At 31.5% G+C, this 20,802-nt stretch overlaps 1 protein-coding gene across 1 annotated transcript in view; it reads right to left on the bottom strand.

Annotated features, from left to right (window-relative positions):
* LOC108913014 overlaps positions 1-20,802 on the bottom strand; it is a 153,466-nt gene that overhangs the window by 61,005 nt on the left and 71,659 nt on the right. Inside the window, exon 3 of the mRNA XM_023455413.1 lies at positions 13,315-13,427. Within this exon, the coding sequence (XP_023311181.1) occupies positions 13,315-13,427 (113 nt within the window). The remainder of the gene's footprint in view (positions 1-13,314; positions 13,428-20,802) is intronic.

The following is a 20,802-nucleotide window of genomic DNA, read 5'->3' as shown; positions in this document are numbered from 1 at the left end:
TTCAAGAAATCGAGGCAGATCATTTTGAAGAATTTCAAGAGATGGAAAACCAATACGAACGGTCCAATTAAGTGACCGTTGATAATTACTTACTGCTCAAACGTTCAAGAAAAACGATACTGGAAGTTATGTGAATATTATTTAAGTCATTTTGTGTAAACATCAAGTGTAATTAGAAGAATTTGTGTTAAAAACTCTCACAAAATCTAACCCACAACGAATAATCGCTGCACTGAAAGAAATGCGTTTTATTCTTTATTAGAATTCTATAAACCAATATAAGACCATTGTATACTATATATGACAGTTAAACAGGTGAATATTGGATATAAAACGCGTATTGCTAGCACAGTTGTATAGTGACTATAAACCTTATTCTTTATTATATAACTTGTATAACTAGTATACAACGTTTTTTATACCCTTTACGAAATAATAGCAATAACTGTTATTAAAGTGTTCCATATCGTTATTAGAACATCTAGTACTGGTTATAAGTTTTATAATAATAAATGTATTAAACTGTTGTATACTCTGTATGAGTTAAAAACATATGTCATTAAGTTTTCAGAAATTTTATTGGATAACTGTAATTACAAGCTAAGGTTCTAATGTAAACATACATAAAACATACTTTTAAGCATTAAAAATGATGACAAATCGCTCCCAAAACTGTCCAGTTTATTTTCTTATCAACTATGCACCCATATTTTCTTGTATTACATGAGAATTTGCACTATAACTCTTCCACCTTAAGAATGAAACATCCTCAGAAAGGTTGAGCTTCTTTCCATATAATTTTATTTCCTCTGGATTTGTACTTGTTAAGCAGATAATATTGAGGGAAGCAAATACTCAACTTATCAGTTATCATCAGTATGCTATATGTGGTTCAACCGACGATTGATCCAATTATCTTTGGTGTCTTAACTACAAACATACAGTGAATATATATTGTACGTAGTACCTTGTACTTATACCGGAATTTTCTTCCACAATATTTAAAATTTATTCCTGAGGTGCTACAATATAATGTGGATGTTTGTGACCTCCATTTCGCAAACTTCCGCTCCTTTCACGCTCTCTTTAAGTCATCGCTATAGTTAGCAGCATTTCGCACAAGGAAAACGTTCCATAAATTATAACAATATCCATTGATTGCATATTGCATATTCAATGTGAACAATAAACCACGGTAATAAGAGCACTATGACAACCACAGTAATAATAGGCATGAATAAATAGGTTTTCGTTAAATCGAATCGGTTGAAATTACCTGGAGAGGGAATACGCAAAAAGCTACATACATTTTAATAGACACACTATAGTAGTCCAGCTTTTTTGGTGATACTGATCATATTTTTAATGACGATCAATTACCAAAGTTTTGTTTAATAAGTTGTGAGTCACCATATATAAGTTTGTTCAAAACATAAGTGACAAATTGAACTTGTTTACGTTTGCAGTTAATATGACACAGTGTTGGTAATTTCGAAAACTTAGCAATACACTACTAATATATCCTTTATTTTTAAAACATATATGTACTGAAATCTACCTTTCGGGTAATTGTAGACAATTTTTGGAGTAAATGCAAGCGAGCATTACAATAATTCCTTCATCTTGCCAGAATGTAAATTTATTGCATTTTGTAACTTCTACAGGAAATAGCTATTTCTGCATATTGACTACCTAAATGCGTTATTACCTGATGGGTGGGATAGCATAAACAATTTTTTTTACGATTGCTAATCAATGATGTATAATTTCGAATTCTGCTGTGTATTATACCTCAAATATTAATTTATTCATTCCAAGTATGCTTAGGTATAACATTTCTACGCTATTTTTATATAAAGCTAATGTCAGTAGAGTACCTACAATGCACATAATCATCTATTTTGCGTATTTTAACCCTATTTTACTTTACTTACTAAATGACAAGAATTTAGTTTAATTAATTATATCCGAGGTACATGGAACAGCCAACAGAAAAATCATTTCCAAATTGCCAATACTAACAGTATTAGACGATCGAAAAAAAATGAACTTGCTTATTGTCCCCTATATAATAAAGTATTGTTCCCTTGCTGCAACTACTTATATTACTATATATCTACCACAGAATAAATAAGTAATCATTTTTATTTAACAGTACATTTTAAGAAAATTCTATTCAGTATGACTATTTTAATTAATGGATGTAGTATGTTTTCGCTATTACCCCATGTGTAGAGTATCGTATAAAGGGATAAACCCGTAATTCGATGTATTCAAGAGGAGTTAGAACGACAAAAAATGTTATCAAAACAAGATCGATTAAATCATCGGGAATGTAGTAGTCAGTGTACTGTAAACAATAACAAAATTCAATATAATTTTGAAGAGGAAATTGCTACTGGTATTTCAGATAATTTCCACAACGCTGATCACATTCTGAAACTGCTGAAAAATGCGGTTTTATCGACTTTAAAAGTCGTGTTGTCTTTTATGTTGGCAACTTACACATACGTATAGGGTACAACCAAAAAATGACGGATATTTGAAGTATTTTTACATTATAAATAATAAAAATAAATTATATTTCTCTAGATATTTTCTATTTTACAGCAAACACAATTTTTAAATAAGTAAGTGGTAAATAGCAATTTTGTTTTTCTCTAATATTTATTTTCTTTTCCTTCACTTCATTTTCTTTGTCAGATACTGCATTTCATGTATGAAATTTTTTATTTAAAAGTTAACTAAAACATCTTATATGTATAGTAAAATAAAAGGTCAGTTTTAGGAATAAAATCAGACTGATTTTCGAAACGTAGAATTATTAACTTAAAAGTGCAGTGATACAGGGACGTCTGCTTTTATTTTTATTTATCTGTTTCTTTGATTAAGATTTTTGATTAGGCAAAAATCCACGAGCAGCAGAAGGGGCGGCGCGGGAAATATAATTTTTCACCGAACTTTCCAAAATTTTCACTGACAGTAGCTAAGAGGCCGATGCTGTTGGCAGAGTAGCCGTCGACGAGGCCCTGAAAAATACAAAATTGAGGAACTACAAACTAATAACAAAAGTACCATGCCAAGAACACAAGTCGATCATCAGATGCAGTTGGCGAAAATCCAAAAATGGGTAAAATCTAAAGGGGTTAATGGTCCAGACCTAAGGCGGACTTCGCTACAGGATCTCTGCGGACACATCGAGGATCGTGATTGAACGTCTACCCTGATACCTTCCAGTTCAATACCAACGACGGATCCTGGCCAGTAGGTACATGCGTACGCTTTAAACTGCCATATATATCCTATATACCAATGCTATGTTCATATTTATTGTGAATTAATACAAACATTTCAATAAATACGCAAATTTACAAAAATTAAATTCGAGTTTACAAATTTCTTCTAAAATATATCTTTTTTTCGTCAAATTTAAATTGTATGTACCCTCTTCGAATTCGTAAACAGTAGTAAGGGCAGTAGTACAAAACGCCATATGTGTTTGTGTTCGTTATTGATCTTGGGTGATATTAAGCGATTATATTTAAATTTATCACAAACAAATTCAACCCATTTGGGTCACACATCGTAGGGTAAACGGTAGAACTAATGAATATTAGTTTTTGCTGCTATCCCAAGTAATTTCCTCTGTGCCATTTATCATAAACAAAAAATAAAGCGCCATGCAAAAACTTTGTAACTGAAGAGATAATATTCAAATCGTTTAACGTTTTCCCGTATAACGGTGCAAAACCAAAAACCAAAAACACGAATACTGGAAATTTATGAAGGCCTCTCTAACTTTTAGCATTTGTCTGAAACGGCCGAATTAGGGAAGTTTGTAATAATATTTTAAATGCAGCCGCATAATCCTTTTGGAATTAACCTGGAGACGTGTGAAGATTTATGACACTATCGTCGCCGTCGTAACAAATTCAGGAACGTGTGCAGACGCCCGTATAACTTCCATGATTCTATTTTTCTTAACCCAGACTTGATTTAGAATTTAGAGTTATGTCCGATGTGAAATATTATAACTGCAATCGTCTGCTTTACCTACAAGTGGTGTGGAAATTAACTTTTAAAATATGGAAATCTATAATATATTTTTTATTTAACATGATTCTGTAACACATTCGTACATACATTTTCCCGACTATCATTTTCTAAATTAATCTGAAGGGTCTAGAAAATAATATAAAATGTATAAACATGTGGACATAATTTATGTTTGACACTTAACCTCTCTAAACAATAGGCCCATTCAGTGATATATAATTTTAAACTTTTTCTTTCATTTTCTGATAATATTTAACCACCTAATTATATCTTTAAAAAATTAGGTCAATAGGATTAATAATAAGTGATATATTTAATTCTGAACTTGTAAGACCCTTAAAAAGGTCAACACTGCGGGAGAACAGGTAATGACGTCACGATACCGGCCACTCGGCGATCAAGTCGCCAGCAGTCGGAGAGATGTGTAGATATTTGCTTTTACCTATACCTAAATAGAGAGTGTATGTGAGATATACATCAAGTCTTGTTGAAATACAATTTTCACACAACATATTTATTATAAACATAGAATGACTTGGAATACCTAAATACATACATTTTAAAATTCTGCTCTAAATGTTCAAATAATAATATTTACAACCCCCTAGACGGACAACCAAAGAAAAACGAGAGTGGTTTTGAGTTGCATACCGTGGCTGGGGAAATCGTGGATAACATCACACAAACTTTTTAATTTTTGGTAATGAAATAAATATTTTATTCGGAGTCGATCCGGTACTTTTGCAGCCTGGAACTATACAATATTTGTACAATCCTCGGTTTCGACCCATTTAGACATAAAAATAATGATTAACGAAACTGCCAAGCGAACCACACACCGTATTAACACAGAATGGGATGAAAAATTGATTTTTGGCATACTAACTAATTAAAGGGTAAACTTTTGGAATATGCAAAAAAAATTCTACTGAATGGGCCTATTGAAGTAGTCATGAAGTAATCGGTATTGAAATTTAAATATATTGCAAATTCAATTAAAAAAATTATAAACATAAAATTTATAATTAATTTATATAACTCATTTCTCGGCCACACTTCCTATTTTGGTCCGAGTTCGATCCCTGGAGTCGCGTCGGCACTGGCAATGCCAATGGATAATGGGTGTTTGTCCGCGTTTTTTCAAGTTGGATTTGGGGGTTGTCTCATTTCTGTGGTGTGTTTTTATTATTTTGATCCATTCATGTTACTGTGACATACAAGCATATTATACCTCACCAAGAAGAAAAAGAACAATTTTCATTGTACGTGTGCAAGTGTGGGATTTTATTTAAATTATTTTTGTAATTAACTCTTGTACTTTTAATTTAATTTACGGCTAACTCCTAAAATTTTAGAATTTTTAGAACTAACTTGATTTGATTTAAAGCCCAAAGAGCCAAACCGCACGGGGCTACAAACAGGTTTGCAAACAGATTTGCAATTCTGCCCTTCCGTTGAATGGTTCACTGTTGCTCAGGATTCTGTCCTCACATTAAAGCAAATGTGCCCGAATGTGTCTTGGATTTTGAGTGGTTGTCTCATTTTCATTATCCCTTAGCATATAAAGTGGTTGTGTAGCCTCTTACGTATATCGAGTTGAGCGACGATTCTTGGAGTGTCCATTTTCGCCTGTGGTGTTAGGAGGTAGTCGCCTGCTGTGAAGGGGTTACCGGGATGCTCAGGCGTTTCCTCCTTCACGCCAACCTCAATGGGCGCTTGGGTAGATGGCGTCGATGCTGCCGTTCTTCCTCCATTGATGAGGTGATTATGCCTTGTGATAATAGCCTACGATCTACTTTTGTACCTAAAGATGCACTTGTACTGCGATATGCTTTAATTTGTGTTCTTGGGTTAGTGTTTAGGTGAGGTTTTCGACATAACTTATTGTACCAAGCTCTCTATTTTATGGGAGCACTGTCAATTATCGTACCCTTTATAACTGTCTATGGGGCTAGGTCATTAAAGATTATCCTCCTCCTCCTTGGAGTATCCGTACAGAAGTTCTAGGCGCCTGTGTTATATATCGAAGCTTTAAAAGCTTGTGTATGGTAGCTTTAGTAGTTGATAGCATCTTCACCGCAGAGTGGTACGTGTATGAACAATGGAAGCGTTGAGCTCGTTTTTTTTTTTGAGAAATTTAACAATAAATGAAATGTAAAGGTTTCGGTATTTTGGAATAACATCCCTCTACGGATTGGGGACTTCTCCAAAGGGTTCAAAACATACGTGAAAATTTTCATCCCTTCTTGCGCGGTCGGTGGCGGCGTAGTGTTTCGTCGCATACGTTGTAAGCATCGTCTGATACCGCTGATGGCTTTTGGCGGCAATCGTTGCTTTGCAAAATGAATATATCGGAAATTTTCGAAACTGTGGTGAAAATGTATTTTTCTGCCCTCAGCCTTATGGTCTTCGTAGTAGATCGTCTTGTATGTAGCTTTCTGAATGATTAACGAATTATTTTTGAAACATGGGTAAATTTCATTCCACATTCTACGACAAATATGTTTGCAGGTTTGGATGGGTCGAACGGGATCACGATCAACGCGGAGAACGCAGAGGAAATTGCAGTCAGGTTTTAGTTCACTTTTGTGTTTTACTCAGGATTGCTGCTTATAGAGACTGTTTTGAAATATAAATAAATATAGCCTACTGCGGTATCCATGTCCAGTGGCTAAGAAGCGGAGGGTTAACGCTAACCTATCTCATGCTGGTATTTCTTTCTTAGTATAGCATTTTGTTTTCGTCCAATTTTGTTTAACAAACACTCAAAATCAGCTTCCATCCTTGTTTGCAACAAACTGAAGTAGAAATATGTTTCCGTTTGATGTTCAAATTCGCCGAAATTGAAGGTTTATTTTCAGTACATTTTCAGTCTGTAGGAAGTTTAATGCATTTCAAATAAAATTCAGTATAGCGGTAAAAAGAAACGAAGTTTTAGTACCTAATGTTCTCAACTAGAAAATGGTAAAGAAAATTTATTTTTTTTAGTGAAAACTATGATTAATACCTATCAATCAACGACATGGTATTTATCAATGTATTTTTACTTGAAGAAAAAATTCGTCTATGAGAAAAATAGTAAAATTTCCTCCTAATTCCGATGTTACTGATTTGACATGCAGGGATATGAATGAATTTCAGTTGTTATTGAATGACTAATTGATCAGAAACTGTGATTCACGTCCACTTTTTAAAAATCGTAGATCTTGTATAAAACGTTTTAGGCGAAAACTTTTATTCACATTTTTTGTTTAGACATGAGGAATCAATTTCTGTTATATTTAACAGAACGTATTAAATTTAAATGAATTGAATGAAATGTTACAAATGCCTTGATGATTTAATTAACTGAACGGGGTTCGAGAAATCTGTGAAACGTATAAATCTCTTTATATAAGTTACAAGTAATTTCAGGCCTTAATTTAACAGAGACGACTTTAAATACCTTAAGTGCGTCACATGTCTCTTATCCTTAATTATTGTCGCTGAAAATGAAGCTAATGAATGCCTCATTGTTCTCTTACTCGTGTAGTATTATTTGCTTGGACAGTTACTATGGAAATTTCCAATTAAGTACTTTAACTACTTTGACATCTGCTCCTTTCTTGTTACCCCATTCTCTTTTTCGGGGATGTTGTTGAATATAATTGGCATTTAAAATTAATCAATACCCGAAGCCTTCAGCGCCTTTACTTTATTATGGGTACTTTTTAATATGAGTAATACGTAACCTGTGTTCAACAAGTGAATTGTACTAATATTCGCGTACAACGAAATTGAATGTAATTGTATGTCTTTGCAGATCTCTTTTAAATGTTGAAACATGTACATATCGAAGAATCAACGTTAGCCATGACCAACATGAGTATCTGCATGCGACACGGGGTTAATAATGGAATCAGAAAAGCTTGTGTCATTGGTGATAGATAGACATTTGTTCACATCAGGAAAAAACTTGGAAGCAGCAAAATTTTAAGCATTTATAAGTACACATTCGTAATTCTACATTTTTTAATAATTCTAAAAAAAAATAAAAACTCAATATCCAGCCAGTCTATTAAAAATAAGTAAACAAATTTCACTTCACTTCAAACCATTAAATGATATAGAGCAGTGACCGATACATTGGCTCCATATCAAAACTGAACTTCCTTTGATAGATTTTATGGATCATGTCTCAAGAGAAAGTCCTAAATAAAAAAAAATGAATGATAATATTATGGCACCATTATTTTAGATACCTATTTGATATTAGAAATTATAATTTACTGAACGTAATTTATTCCATCATTTGGAACAGAACAGAGAAAATTAGAGAAACTTTATTATTAACTATTTAAAATGTATGTAGCGACAGATAAAGTACTGACTATAAAACAAATCCTCAGTATAACCGCGCCCAATGAAAACAATTTATACCGCGCGTTTATTATAAGCTGAGCCTCATTAGAAGGCAATTTTGACAAAGTAGAAGACTAGAGGCATGAGAAGTGGGATTCATGCAATTAAGTTTTGCCTTAATTGACTGCGGTGATCCAAACTGATGGTAGGCCGTCATTACAGGAGAACGGAAAGAGAAAATAGGAAACCGCAATAGCGGATCTTTAAGTATTTGATTTAAAATTACCTCTTTCTCCTCTTTTTCATGTGAAAGTCCTCTTTTTTCTAATTTTTTATTAAAAAAGTTATTTGATACATCTTCTCTTTTATAAGATCTAAGACGATATGTATCTATATTAATTAAAAAAAGTATCTTGTTTCCCATGACAACGCTGACAATATCAGCAACAGAAACAGACTTGACCGAACCAGTGTTTCTCAAAATCGTTTTATATCTTTTAATATAAAGATATATTCAAAAATTTTTGTAGTACAGTTGTTGAGAAAAAAAAGGAACTTTCATACGTCGTAAAAAATTTTAAGTTAAATACGAGCACTTATATTATTGCCCCATAAAGATTCCCTCTTGCGGTTTCCTAATCCCATTTACTTTTTCCATTTTTGTGTAATGGCGGCCAACCATGCACCCTGTAGAAATAGTTTGTAAAACTTATTAAAATTCTTAAAAATCTTTTATTTAAGTAAAACTAGAAGTTTCATTACCTTTTTATTTTGTTGCTTGAAATGTTTATGTAAAAATTGGAACCTGGATGGTGAGAAATTAAAAACTAATTAATTAAAAACACTATCATATGGTTTAAACTGAGCGCGACCATTATTACATCAAATATTCTGGCATGATTATAAATCTCTGTGAATATATTTAATGAATATTATAAATAGTAAATATAAAAACGTGAAACTATGCATAATAAATTAACTCAAGCTCACGAAAACGAATTAATAAAAGACGGATGTGGTATGAAATTAGATACCTACGGACTGAAAATAGCTGCGGCTGTTTACGGACCATCTCTGTGCATGTGAAAAACAACTGTCATCCATGTTAGAATGTCACGTTTTATGGCGTTTTAATCCTGCATCGTTTAGCATAGATATCCTGCGGTTTTAATTGTTGGCTCTTCGCATTCGATAAATTACTCGACAAATAGCGATAAATCCGAGTTATTATACAATTTAATACTTTAATACCGTCGCTATCCCAAATTCCCTCGCAGCGCAGTCATTAAATAACTGCTGTAAAAGAGTTAGGAAAGTTTCGCCCCGAAATGCCTAATATGTTATTTATGAAACAGATGCTCGGAGGAGTTCCAACGTGTCGAAACTTCTTTGTATATGAATTCTTTAATACTACCCCTATACATCGATCTGCTTTGTTGTTTGATGTTAGCATTGGAAAAACAATGTTTATTTACGTATCTGAATGAATTATGATTTAGATGTCTCGCGAAATACTTTCACGCAACGTCACTATCTTCGCGATTGTTCATTGTTTCTTTTTATGTAGGTACTTCACGGTAGTGAAGTACTCAGCAAACAGTAAACATTGTTTGCTAATTAATGTAACGCCTACAATTTATTCGAAATATCAATAAACCGGATGCTAATAAAATATTAAAACACTTATGGCTGGCTTTTATTAAAGGAACAATTGTTGTACGCACATATTTAAACCGCAAATGTCGTTAAACCAGTTAATTATAGTTAATACATTTAAAATTACCCCAAATACTGCCACACTTTTACACGGTTTTTCTTGGTCAAAATTAAAAAAAAGCTCAGATGAACTAGGATAAATTCTGAGATCTTGTGCAAGCTTCTTGAAAATTACCTGCTTGTCAAATCTACTAAAACACCAGTTGGGGTTGGTACTTTCGATACTGATTAAGGTTTAATTTAATTAATTGCAAGATAGACTATACATACAGAGTGATTCACAACTTATCCAAAAAAATTTACGCATGGAAAATGGAGTCAACATCGTAAATAAAATTTTTATAAAATCCTTACAATTTCCGGTAAAAAAAATTGTAGTACTTTCCACCATTACATCGCTGGACAACTGTAGTCTCTAGAGTCATTCGCGTTGTGAGCTATATGCCATGGGCGTGGAGAGCCACGTGGCCCTAGTGACTCTGAATACTGAAATCCGATTTTACAATTAGTATTAACGTCATTGCGATGGTATTTACAATAGTTTTTTAGTAGTTAGTGTCAAAAATGACTTACGTGAGTAGCAACTGATGGATATCGTTTTAATTTATGGTGAAGCAAGACAACATTTGTGTTCGTAGAAACTGTGTAATACGGGTTTACACGTAAGTGAACAAAATTTTGAACAGTTATTGCAACATCAGGTATGTCAAATTATTTTATTAAGTAAAACCACAAATTTCATTAATTAATAATAGAAATAGCGGCACAAGCAGTTGGATGTGCTGATATAAAATAGGTGTTATAAAATTCTATTTATTCCTTTCCTTGCGAAATTCTTTCAAGTTTTTGTCTGTTTTTTATTACACTTCGCCTTGTGTACGGTTAGGTTTTACAGTGGACCAGTTTCCAACGCCGCTCTATGGGTCAAACGGCATTTTTTTAGGTCAAAGTCAAATATCTCAAAGAAAAATTAACGAATCGTTTTACATTTTTTTAAATTAAAGCTTATATGATGCAGATTTAGGGAAAATTATTGGGAATGTCATTATCCCCTCTTTTGGGGGGTGGAAATGAAGGGTGAATAGGTGAAAAAAGTGAAAACCGATTTTCTTTGTTAAAAAATCTTATATCTTCGATAAATACAGTGAAATTAAGACACATGGTTGGAATCAATGCTCAACCTTAATTTGCACCCTTAAGGAGGACGTAATGAAAAACCTCCAGAAAGTAAGAGAGGATTAAAAACAGTGATCATATTTATATTCATCGAATCCCTTCCAGTGACAGATTTTTTAATTTTTGCCTAGTGATGAAAATCTCCACCTCTTATTCCTACCCTTAAAGCACAGACTAATAAAAAGCTACACATAAAATTTGACGACGAAAAAATAAACTTTTACATATCTAGGGACAACAAAAATCCTCAACAAATACCTTCTTTGACGTTTTACATTCCACCCCTAAACCCCAAATTGCCATTTCCCTTAAGTAAGGGTTAATGAAAAATCACCCTGAAATTTACAGATGATAAGAAAATGGTTTACCATATTATTTAAGATCAGCAAATTGAAAGACTGGTAATATTTCAGAATTTTATTAGTCAATCCACCACCCCTCAGTTATTCCCCTAAATCAGGGCTCCTGAAAAGGAGTTTTTTGTTTTATTGATGCTTTTATTCCTGTTCAGCGACAAAAACCTTTTATGCATATTTTCTTTAATTTTCATTTTTCCACACCCTCACCCCTAAAATATATTCATTAATTTTTCCATAACTTGTTTCAATTGAGCATTGATTCTTATTGAAGATATTAGATTTTTGAACGAAGAAAATCGATTTTTACTTTTTTCACCTATTCACCCTTCATTTCCACCCTCAAAATAGCGGATGATGACATTCGCAATAATTTTCCCTAAATCTGCATCGAATAAGCTTTATTTAAAAAAAAAATGTAAAACGATTCGTTAATTCTTCTTCGAGATATTTGATTTTGACATTAAAAAATGCGGTTTGACCCATAGTACGCCGTACAGAAGTGCCCTTTCTTATTTTTTTTACGAAGTTATTATTGTAAGAGTTCCTTGTTCATACAAAATTTTATTTTTGGATAAGTTCTGAGTCATCCTGTATACCTCATAAAACTTACTTACTAGGTAGGTTTAACTGTATAAAAAATACCAGCTTTCAAGCACCATCGTCACATTTAATAATAAAAATGCGTACCAAACGGTTTGACACACGTTTTTGTCATTGATAACCAAGAATTTGGAAGAGACAGAGAGATCAAAAACTGCATTTTATGTAATTTTATCTTCGTCTGCTTATCTCAGTATTGGCAACACATATTTATATGTAACAACAAATAACATGGGATTCGTAGACTTTTAAAGCTATCTTGATTCGGAAAATTTATAACTTCGTCAGTTCAGTTTTTATTAACCCCACAGATTCCATATTTACCAGAAGAGTACATTAGCAGTAACACATACCTTTTTGCACCAGTCTTTTGCAATCGAAGTGCCTGATATAGTGATGAATATTTTTTACTTATATACTAGTCCTTTTGGCACAAACATTTCTTTGATTTATTTTGTACTTCACAGGTGAAAAAATATTGCAGGGAAAAACGTAACCTATACAACAAATAAGAGAAAACAATATAAACTATATCTCAAATAAATAACTTGAAGCAATAGATAATATAGCCGTTGAGTCAAGCCAGTCCAGTGTGGTGACGTTACAAATGTACTGCGAACTGCTTGGAATGCTTGAAATATTTTACGAATTAGAAATTACCTATCACGGTTAATATTAAACCTATCGACCTAATTTTTTTCACCGCATATTTAGAGGGTGCTTGAGGAAAACGTAAAAACAAATTATAAATTAAGTATTACTGAGTGAGCCCATTATAGTTCAAACAATAGATATTGGTACATTTTGAATTCATCTGTTGTTTTGAAATAGGTACCTAAATATTTACTTTCAGTATTTTTACATCTTCTTTCAGATCATAAATTGCTTTAAAATTTTCAAGTTATAAGTCCCCAATTATCTTTTTCATAAATACCTTTAGCTGAAAGCAATTCTGAACTCCTCTTACTTACTAAACGTTGTTGGAAATCAATAATAATATATCAATGGCATTTAGAAACGAATTCTTATTAAAACATTTACAACCAAGAAAAACTATGGTACTTACTTCCAAACAAGTATGACTGCTATAAACACAAGAAGTCCGAGTAGCACGGAGCACAGAACTATCACAGCCGATGTCTGGAAAGATGGACTACTGCGGTAGCTTGCGTCGATCAGCTGAAACAACAAACAGTGTCAAACATCTGTAATCATAATTTAAGCTCATTTGTTTGGAGTAGCTAATGGGATTTCGGGAACCGTAAATATCAATTTTTAGTCGGTTTATATTTTTTAAGCTTCTGGGAAAAATGTTTATTTTTGAATGGGAAAGACGTTCCCTTCTAATTATCTTCCGAATTTTAGATTTCAAGTTTCATCAAAGCCGCCCACAACTTTCCTTTTTATAGGGTAAAGCTTTCATGTAACGCAAATATACATAATCTTGTAAGACGAAATTGGTAAGATTATTTCCTTGAAATTAGCGCAATACTTATATATTTATTACGCATTGTACCTACAGTAAATTTACATTATATTTAAACAAGACAAATTTGTTTATAGAAAAATGTTTAAAAAAGTTACAGCAAATTAATAATCTTCATCAAAGAAATACTAGAAGCATTTCAAATTCCTATGGAGGAAATATATTTTTCATAGTAGGTTTACAGATGTTCGCGTTGAATTACTTAAGATGATAAAATTGTTAAAATGACGTACGTATTTTATTATTTACAATTAATAATAATAATAACAATATAGTCTTTATTGCTTATCAAAAAAAGTGAATACACTAAACATATCAAAATGAGTGGCGATATCCAACAGAGTTGTTCAATATAACACAAATACAAATATAATTCCAAAAGAAAAAAAAAACAATATAAAAAATATAAATTAGAAATAACTATGTAAGACTTCGACTAAGTACAAGAAATTCTTAGATCCTTTCTCTGAATATAGCAATGTTACAAGATAATTTGATGTTTACTGGTATCGAATTAAATACATTTACAGAGTTGTAGGCAAAGCTGCCATGGAATAAAGTAAGCCTGTGCTTGGGTATATTTAAATGATTACGATGTAAATGATATAGTCATGTATATCGGAATTTTTTATGATTTTGTCATATAAGTATAGCGGCTGTTTAATAGCTAAAACGTTATATACAAGATATACAAGACAGGTTAGGTTAATTACAAAACATTCACGTAGATTACACCTTATAACAAAACTTAAGGCAAGCATTTTGGATTTTTTGTAAAGAGTATTTATCTCTTACTGTCAATGCAGACTAGTAGGTACACAAATATCATAATATGTTACTCGAGAAAGAGTTATTGAGTTACACATTCGTAACTTAACATCAGTAGATAAAATATCTTTATACATATAAAAAAGTTTTAATTTACCAAAAGACGTTTTTACCGAATTAGACACATGATAACTAAATCTGAGATTTACATTCAATTCTAAACCAAGATTTGTTACAAGTAGTTATTGGTTGTAAGGTTATAATATTTAATACAACATTAAAAGATTGACATGAAATAATAATATTACGGTGATTACCAAACACTAATATTTTTGTCTTACTTTCATTAATAATTAATTCATCAGCTTCAGAATATCTACTGATAGCAACAAGATCTGAATTAATATTTTCAACAGCCTTATCCAGGTCACGATAATCAGAAAAATAATAGATTGGCGTGATCGACAAAATTCAAGGTGACTAGACAAATCTGAAGTATATATGGAAAAAAGCAAGGGACCTAAAATACTGCCTTAAGGTACACCTTTACTTAAGCAAATTCTGAAAACGTGTTATTTAAAAGAACTCTTTGGTGTCTATTACTTAAATAATTTTTAAAAAATGTTAAAGACAAATTACTCACACCAAATTAATATAAGTTTAGTACTAAGAGCAGCATGGTCTAGGGTATATACAGTGTAGGAAAGTACCGATGGTTTATCTATAAGATCCACTTCTTATTTGTGGAAGGGCGAAATGGGCGTTGACTATTAGACGCCTTCATTATAGCCTTCCTTGTCTATCACATGGATTTCTATGGCTTACTTTATCGCTCTCACGTAACTTCTGATAGACCATCGGTACTTTCCTACACTGTAATTATAACAACAGTTGCATCAATTAGCTATTTTTTTTTCAGATACCTCAATGTCTCCTAGATTTTTAAACATGTTAAATTTAAAACCTTAAATTTGTATTAAAAAAAAAATTGCTCTATTTTATGGTTTTAATCGACTCTGATTCGGACGATGTAGTTAGATTTATAAAAATATCTGAAAAGATTTTCCAAAAAATTGCTCAAATCGATCGTAGCAGACCGTAGATTAACCAAATGGATAAGTGATCTACAAAGTATGTTTATATATTATTAGATTACAAATTTTTATATAAATATTCCTTTGGTCTAATAAATAATGTTTATTTATTTATTTATTTATAAACTGTCCTACAGGTGTAAAAAAGGTTTGTAAAAGTGTATTCGGTAAATCATAAACCAACACAGGATTTATTGCAGTATCCTTCGTTCAATGTCATATTTTGAATATCAACTAATTTCACGTATTAATCGGTAGAACCGTACAGACCAACTAATGCGTGTAATCAGTGGTCATAAATAATTAGAATTTGTAACTGTCATAGAACAGAGTATCGGACAAGAGCGCTATCTGTTGATAACGCACGTTATTAGAATCAAATGGAGCCGTAACAGATAGTGATGTGATTTGTGTATAACTTGATAACAGGAATGAAATGTAATTAATTTTGCTATGATTTAGGACTTAGGAGTTGAGCTGTGCTGCCTACTAATGAGACGGGAATGCAGAGCCGCCTGCCCAGATGCAACGTCTGCTTGATTACACGGGAAAAGTTATCTTGTTCGATCGGGCCGTAGATTAACGGTGATATTGAACCCAGATTGAGTTGTCTTAGATTATATCTACAATGAGCTTAATTTCCTTTAATGAATTAGCTTCGTAACATTTATTGTCTTAAGAAGTTAAAAGAAACAGGAAATTTTATATATCTACATTATCTACGTATTGTCTTTTCTTACAATACTGACAGTAATCAGTCAATGAACGTGTTGTGAAATAAACCGTTACACATTGAAGCAGTTTGGGTCACGAGCCTTTGGGACGAGTGGTTTAATCCAAATTAATAAATAAAAAAACAAATTTAATTTTATATGATCGTTATTAATTGTCATTCCTTCAATATAGGTATTGCTTGTTGAAGTTGACAAAACAACGATTACACAGCCCTATAAAAATAAAAATGTTCTGTTAGATTTTGTGTCTTTATTCCATCCGATTTACCAGGTCATTTTTTAATATAACGCTAAAATACCCCCTAAAATAGGGTGAAATAGTGAGGATAAGATAAACCTTTATAAAGAATAGCAACAATTTGTAAATACTTTGAGAAAACATTTTTAAATAATATTTTGAGCATTGGAAAGAAATATATACGAATTAAATTTGAGGCAATTGCGGGAATTTAAGTTAAAGATAAAGATATATTGAGAAGGTTCAAATAGCTATTTATATTTTATGTAAATAAGTTAACTAATTTACAAGGTTGTATATTTGAGTTTATCCATTGGGGCCTAATTTTTTTTATAATGAAACTCGATGGTTAGGTTTTGTTGATTTTGCTGAATTTTGTGCAAAATTATCTGCCTCATTATCAGCGTTGTACGTTACAGTAAAGAAATAAGCTGAGTTTTCAATTTCTGTACCACTAAATAATACTTTTAACGGTCCATTTGATATATTTTATAACATAATATATTTTGCTTTGATAATGAGAACAAAAACAGGTTTCAAAACATTAACTAGTAAACTGTTTTAGTACCATGTAAGCAATAAAAAGCATTTATTAGTTATTTATGATTTATTATGAGATGGGTGGTTGTTAGATGAAAATAACTTGACAAGAGATTATTTAATGATGTGTAAGTGAATGATGTTCTTATTACCTAAGTTTACATTTATTTACATATTCATATATAATATTTATTGCAATAATAACATACTAATTAATAAGTGAAATTAAACAGCGAATTAGTAAAACATAATTAATTACTGTTAATTTTCACTGTTAACTTTCTTTAGTAAAATCAGATACTTAAACAAGGATTTATGATTTATGTATTTCCATATATAAAAAATATCAATTTACCATAATTATCACAGTTTACAACATTTAGGATCCAAAATATTATGAAGAAATAATCAGTCTGTCTTATTTTTTTTTGTTAAGTGAACCGATATATTTATTTGACAGAAAAAATACTTCTATTTCAAAGACAAGATGTTGTTACTGTAAAATGAGACAATTGTGATCAATTGATTTTAGTTTTATAAATATTATGCACTGTATGAACGAAATATTTATTATTTTAATAAGTAAGAAGTAAANGGGGTTGGTACTTTCGATACTGATTAAGGTTTAATTTAATTAATTGCAAGATAGACTATACATACAGAGTGATTCACAACTTATCCAAAAAAATTTACGCATGGAAAATGGAGTCAACATCGTAAATAAAATTTTTATAAAATCCTTACAATTTCCGGTAAAAAAAATTGTAGTACTTTCCACCATTACATCGCTGGACAACTGTAGTCTCTAGAGTCATTCGCGTTGTGAGCTATATGCCATGGGCGTGGAGAGCCACGTGGCCCTAGTGACTCTGAATACTGAAATCCGATTTTACAATTAGTATTAACGTCATTGCGATGGTATTTACAATAGTTTTTTAGTAGTTAGTGTCAAAAATGACTTACGTGAGTAGCAACTGATGGATATCGTTTTAATTTATGGTGAAGCAAGACAACATTTGTGTTCGTAGAAACTGTGTAATACGGGTTTACACGTAAGTGAACAAAATTTTGAACAGTTATTGCAACATCAGGTATGTCAAATTATTTTATTAAGTAAAACCACAAATTTCATTAATTAATAATAGAAATAGCGGCACAAGCAGTTGGATGTGCTGATATAAAATAGGTGTTATAAAATTCTATTTATTCCTTTCCTTGCGAAATTCTTTCAAGTTTTTGTCTGTTTTTTATTACACTTCGCCTTGTGTACGGTTAGGTTTTACAGTGGACCAGTTTCCAACGCCGCTCTATGGGTCAAACGGCATTTTTTTAGGTCAAAGTCAAATATCTCAAAGAAAAATTAACGAATCGTTTTACATTTTTTTAAATTAAAGCTTATATGATGCAGATTTAGGGAAAATTATTGGGAATGTCATTATCCCCTCTTTTGGGGGGTGGAAATGAAGGGTGAATAGGTGAAAAAAGTGAAAACCGATTTTCTTTGTTAAAAAATCTTATATCTTCGATAAATACAGTGAAATTAAGACACATGGTTGGAATCAATGCTCAACCTTAATTTGCACCCTTAAGGAGGACGTAATGAAAAACCTCCAGAAAGTAAGAGAGGATTAAAAACAGTGATCATATTTATATTCATCGAATCCCTTCCAGTGACAGATTTTTTAATTTTTGCCTAGTGATGAAAATCTCCACCTCTTATTCCTACCCTTAAAGCACAGACTAATAAAAAGCTACACATAAAATTTGACGACGAAAAAATAAACTTTTACATATCTAGGGACCACAAAAATCCTCAACAAATACCTTCTTTGACGTTTTACATTCCACCCCTAAACCCCAAATTGCCATTTCCCTTAAGTAAGGGTTAATGAAAAATCACCCTGAAATTTACAGATGATAAGAAAATGGTTTACCATATTATTTAAGATCAGCAAATTGAAAGACTGGTAATATTTCAGAATTTTATTAGTCAATCCCTCACCCCTCAGTTAAAAACAGCTCCTGAAAAAGAGTTTTTTGTTTTATTGATGCTTTTATTCGTGTTCAGCGACAAAAACCTTTTATGCATATTTTCTTTAATTTTCATTTTTCCACATCCTCACTCCTAAAATAGAGATGAAAATATATTCATTAATTTTTCCATAACTTGTTTCAATTGAGCATTGATTCTTATCGAAGATATTAGATTTTTGAACGAAGAAAATCGATTTTCACTTTTTTCACCTATTCACCCTTCATTTCCACCCTCAAAATAGGGGATGATGACATTCGCAATAATTTTCCCTAAATCTGCATCAAATGAGCTTTAATTAAAAAAAAAAAAATTGTAGAACGATTCGTTAATTCTTCTTCGAGATATTTGATTTTGACATTAAAAAGTGCCGTTTGACCCATAGTGCGCCGTACAGAAGTGCCCTGATTTTTTTACGAAGTTATAATTGTAAGAGTTCTTTGTACATACAAAATTTTGTTTTTGGATAAGTTTTGAGTCATCCTGTATACCTCATAAAACTTACTTACTAGGTAGGTTTAACTGTATAAAAAATANTCTGTCTTATTTTTTTTTGTTAAGTGAACCGATATATTTATTTGACAGAAAAAATACTTCTATTTCAAAGACAAGATGTTGTTACTGTAAAATGAGACAATTGTGATCAATTGATTTTAGTTTTATAAATATTATGCACTGTATGCACGAAATATTTATTATTTTAATAAGTAAGAAGTAAATAACTGAAATATACAATAACCAAAATTGTACCAGTGGTACCACACATGCAATAGTTTTTAATATTTTTACCTGTTGATCAGTTGTTTCCTATTTGTTAAGCTATTTCATCTTTAAAAAAGTGAATAAAAAATTGAGCTAGTTATATTGATATATACAATTAAGAAATAATAAGTTTCATACTAGATGGAGTTGCATCCAAATTTAGAATACAATTATTATTAACTGTATTAGGTACTGTTTTCCATGTCACATGCTTCAGCGAAATTTGAAAATAAGTACCTACATGCGAGTAATATCCAAATAGGTATTAACATTAAAAGGTTGCATGTTTCTTATTTATATGACACTTTATATTTTTTGGTTATTACAAAAAAGTGACTCCAGAACAAAATTTAAAAAATATTTTGAACTTTGTTAAACAAAAATTAATAATTTCTGTATGAGAAGTAAGTTCAGCCAGTTTGATTATGCGCAGGGCACTTACGAGTAATTACAAATAAAGCTTGACCAAACCGACCTTGTCCACGAGATCCGCAGATCAAGAAGAGAGTCTGCAGTAGCAGTGACAAAGACATGAGACCTGAGTAGTGGGGGAGATACCTGTGTTTTGTGAAGTGTAATTTGTTAATACCTTTAGTTGTTACGAGTAGTGCGTGTTCTGTGAATATATCTAAAAACTAAGATTTGTTTGTGCTTTTTATACATAGTATAAACGGTACTGCAATAAAATATTAGCTATAAAAAAACTTGGAACACATTTACCGATTTTATATGAAAAAGTAGCCCTAAGTTAGCTTTAGTTAAAGACAAAGAAGTTAAAAATTAAATGTACATTTTATATTTCTAGTTTACACAAGATTTTATAAAAATCTATGTTAGGGCTAGGATTTTCTAAAGGTTACTATTCGTTGCAATTTATTTTTTTAAATAGTGTTTCAAGTG

This window comes from Anoplophora glabripennis, unplaced genomic scaffold (assembly GCF_000390285.2).
Source record: "Anoplophora glabripennis isolate ALB-LARVAE unplaced genomic scaffold, Agla_2.0 scaffold669, whole genome shotgun sequence".
Taxonomy (NCBI): domain Eukaryota; kingdom Metazoa; phylum Arthropoda; class Insecta; order Coleoptera; family Cerambycidae; genus Anoplophora; species Anoplophora glabripennis.
This window is presented reverse-complemented; position numbering and strand designations above follow the sequence as displayed.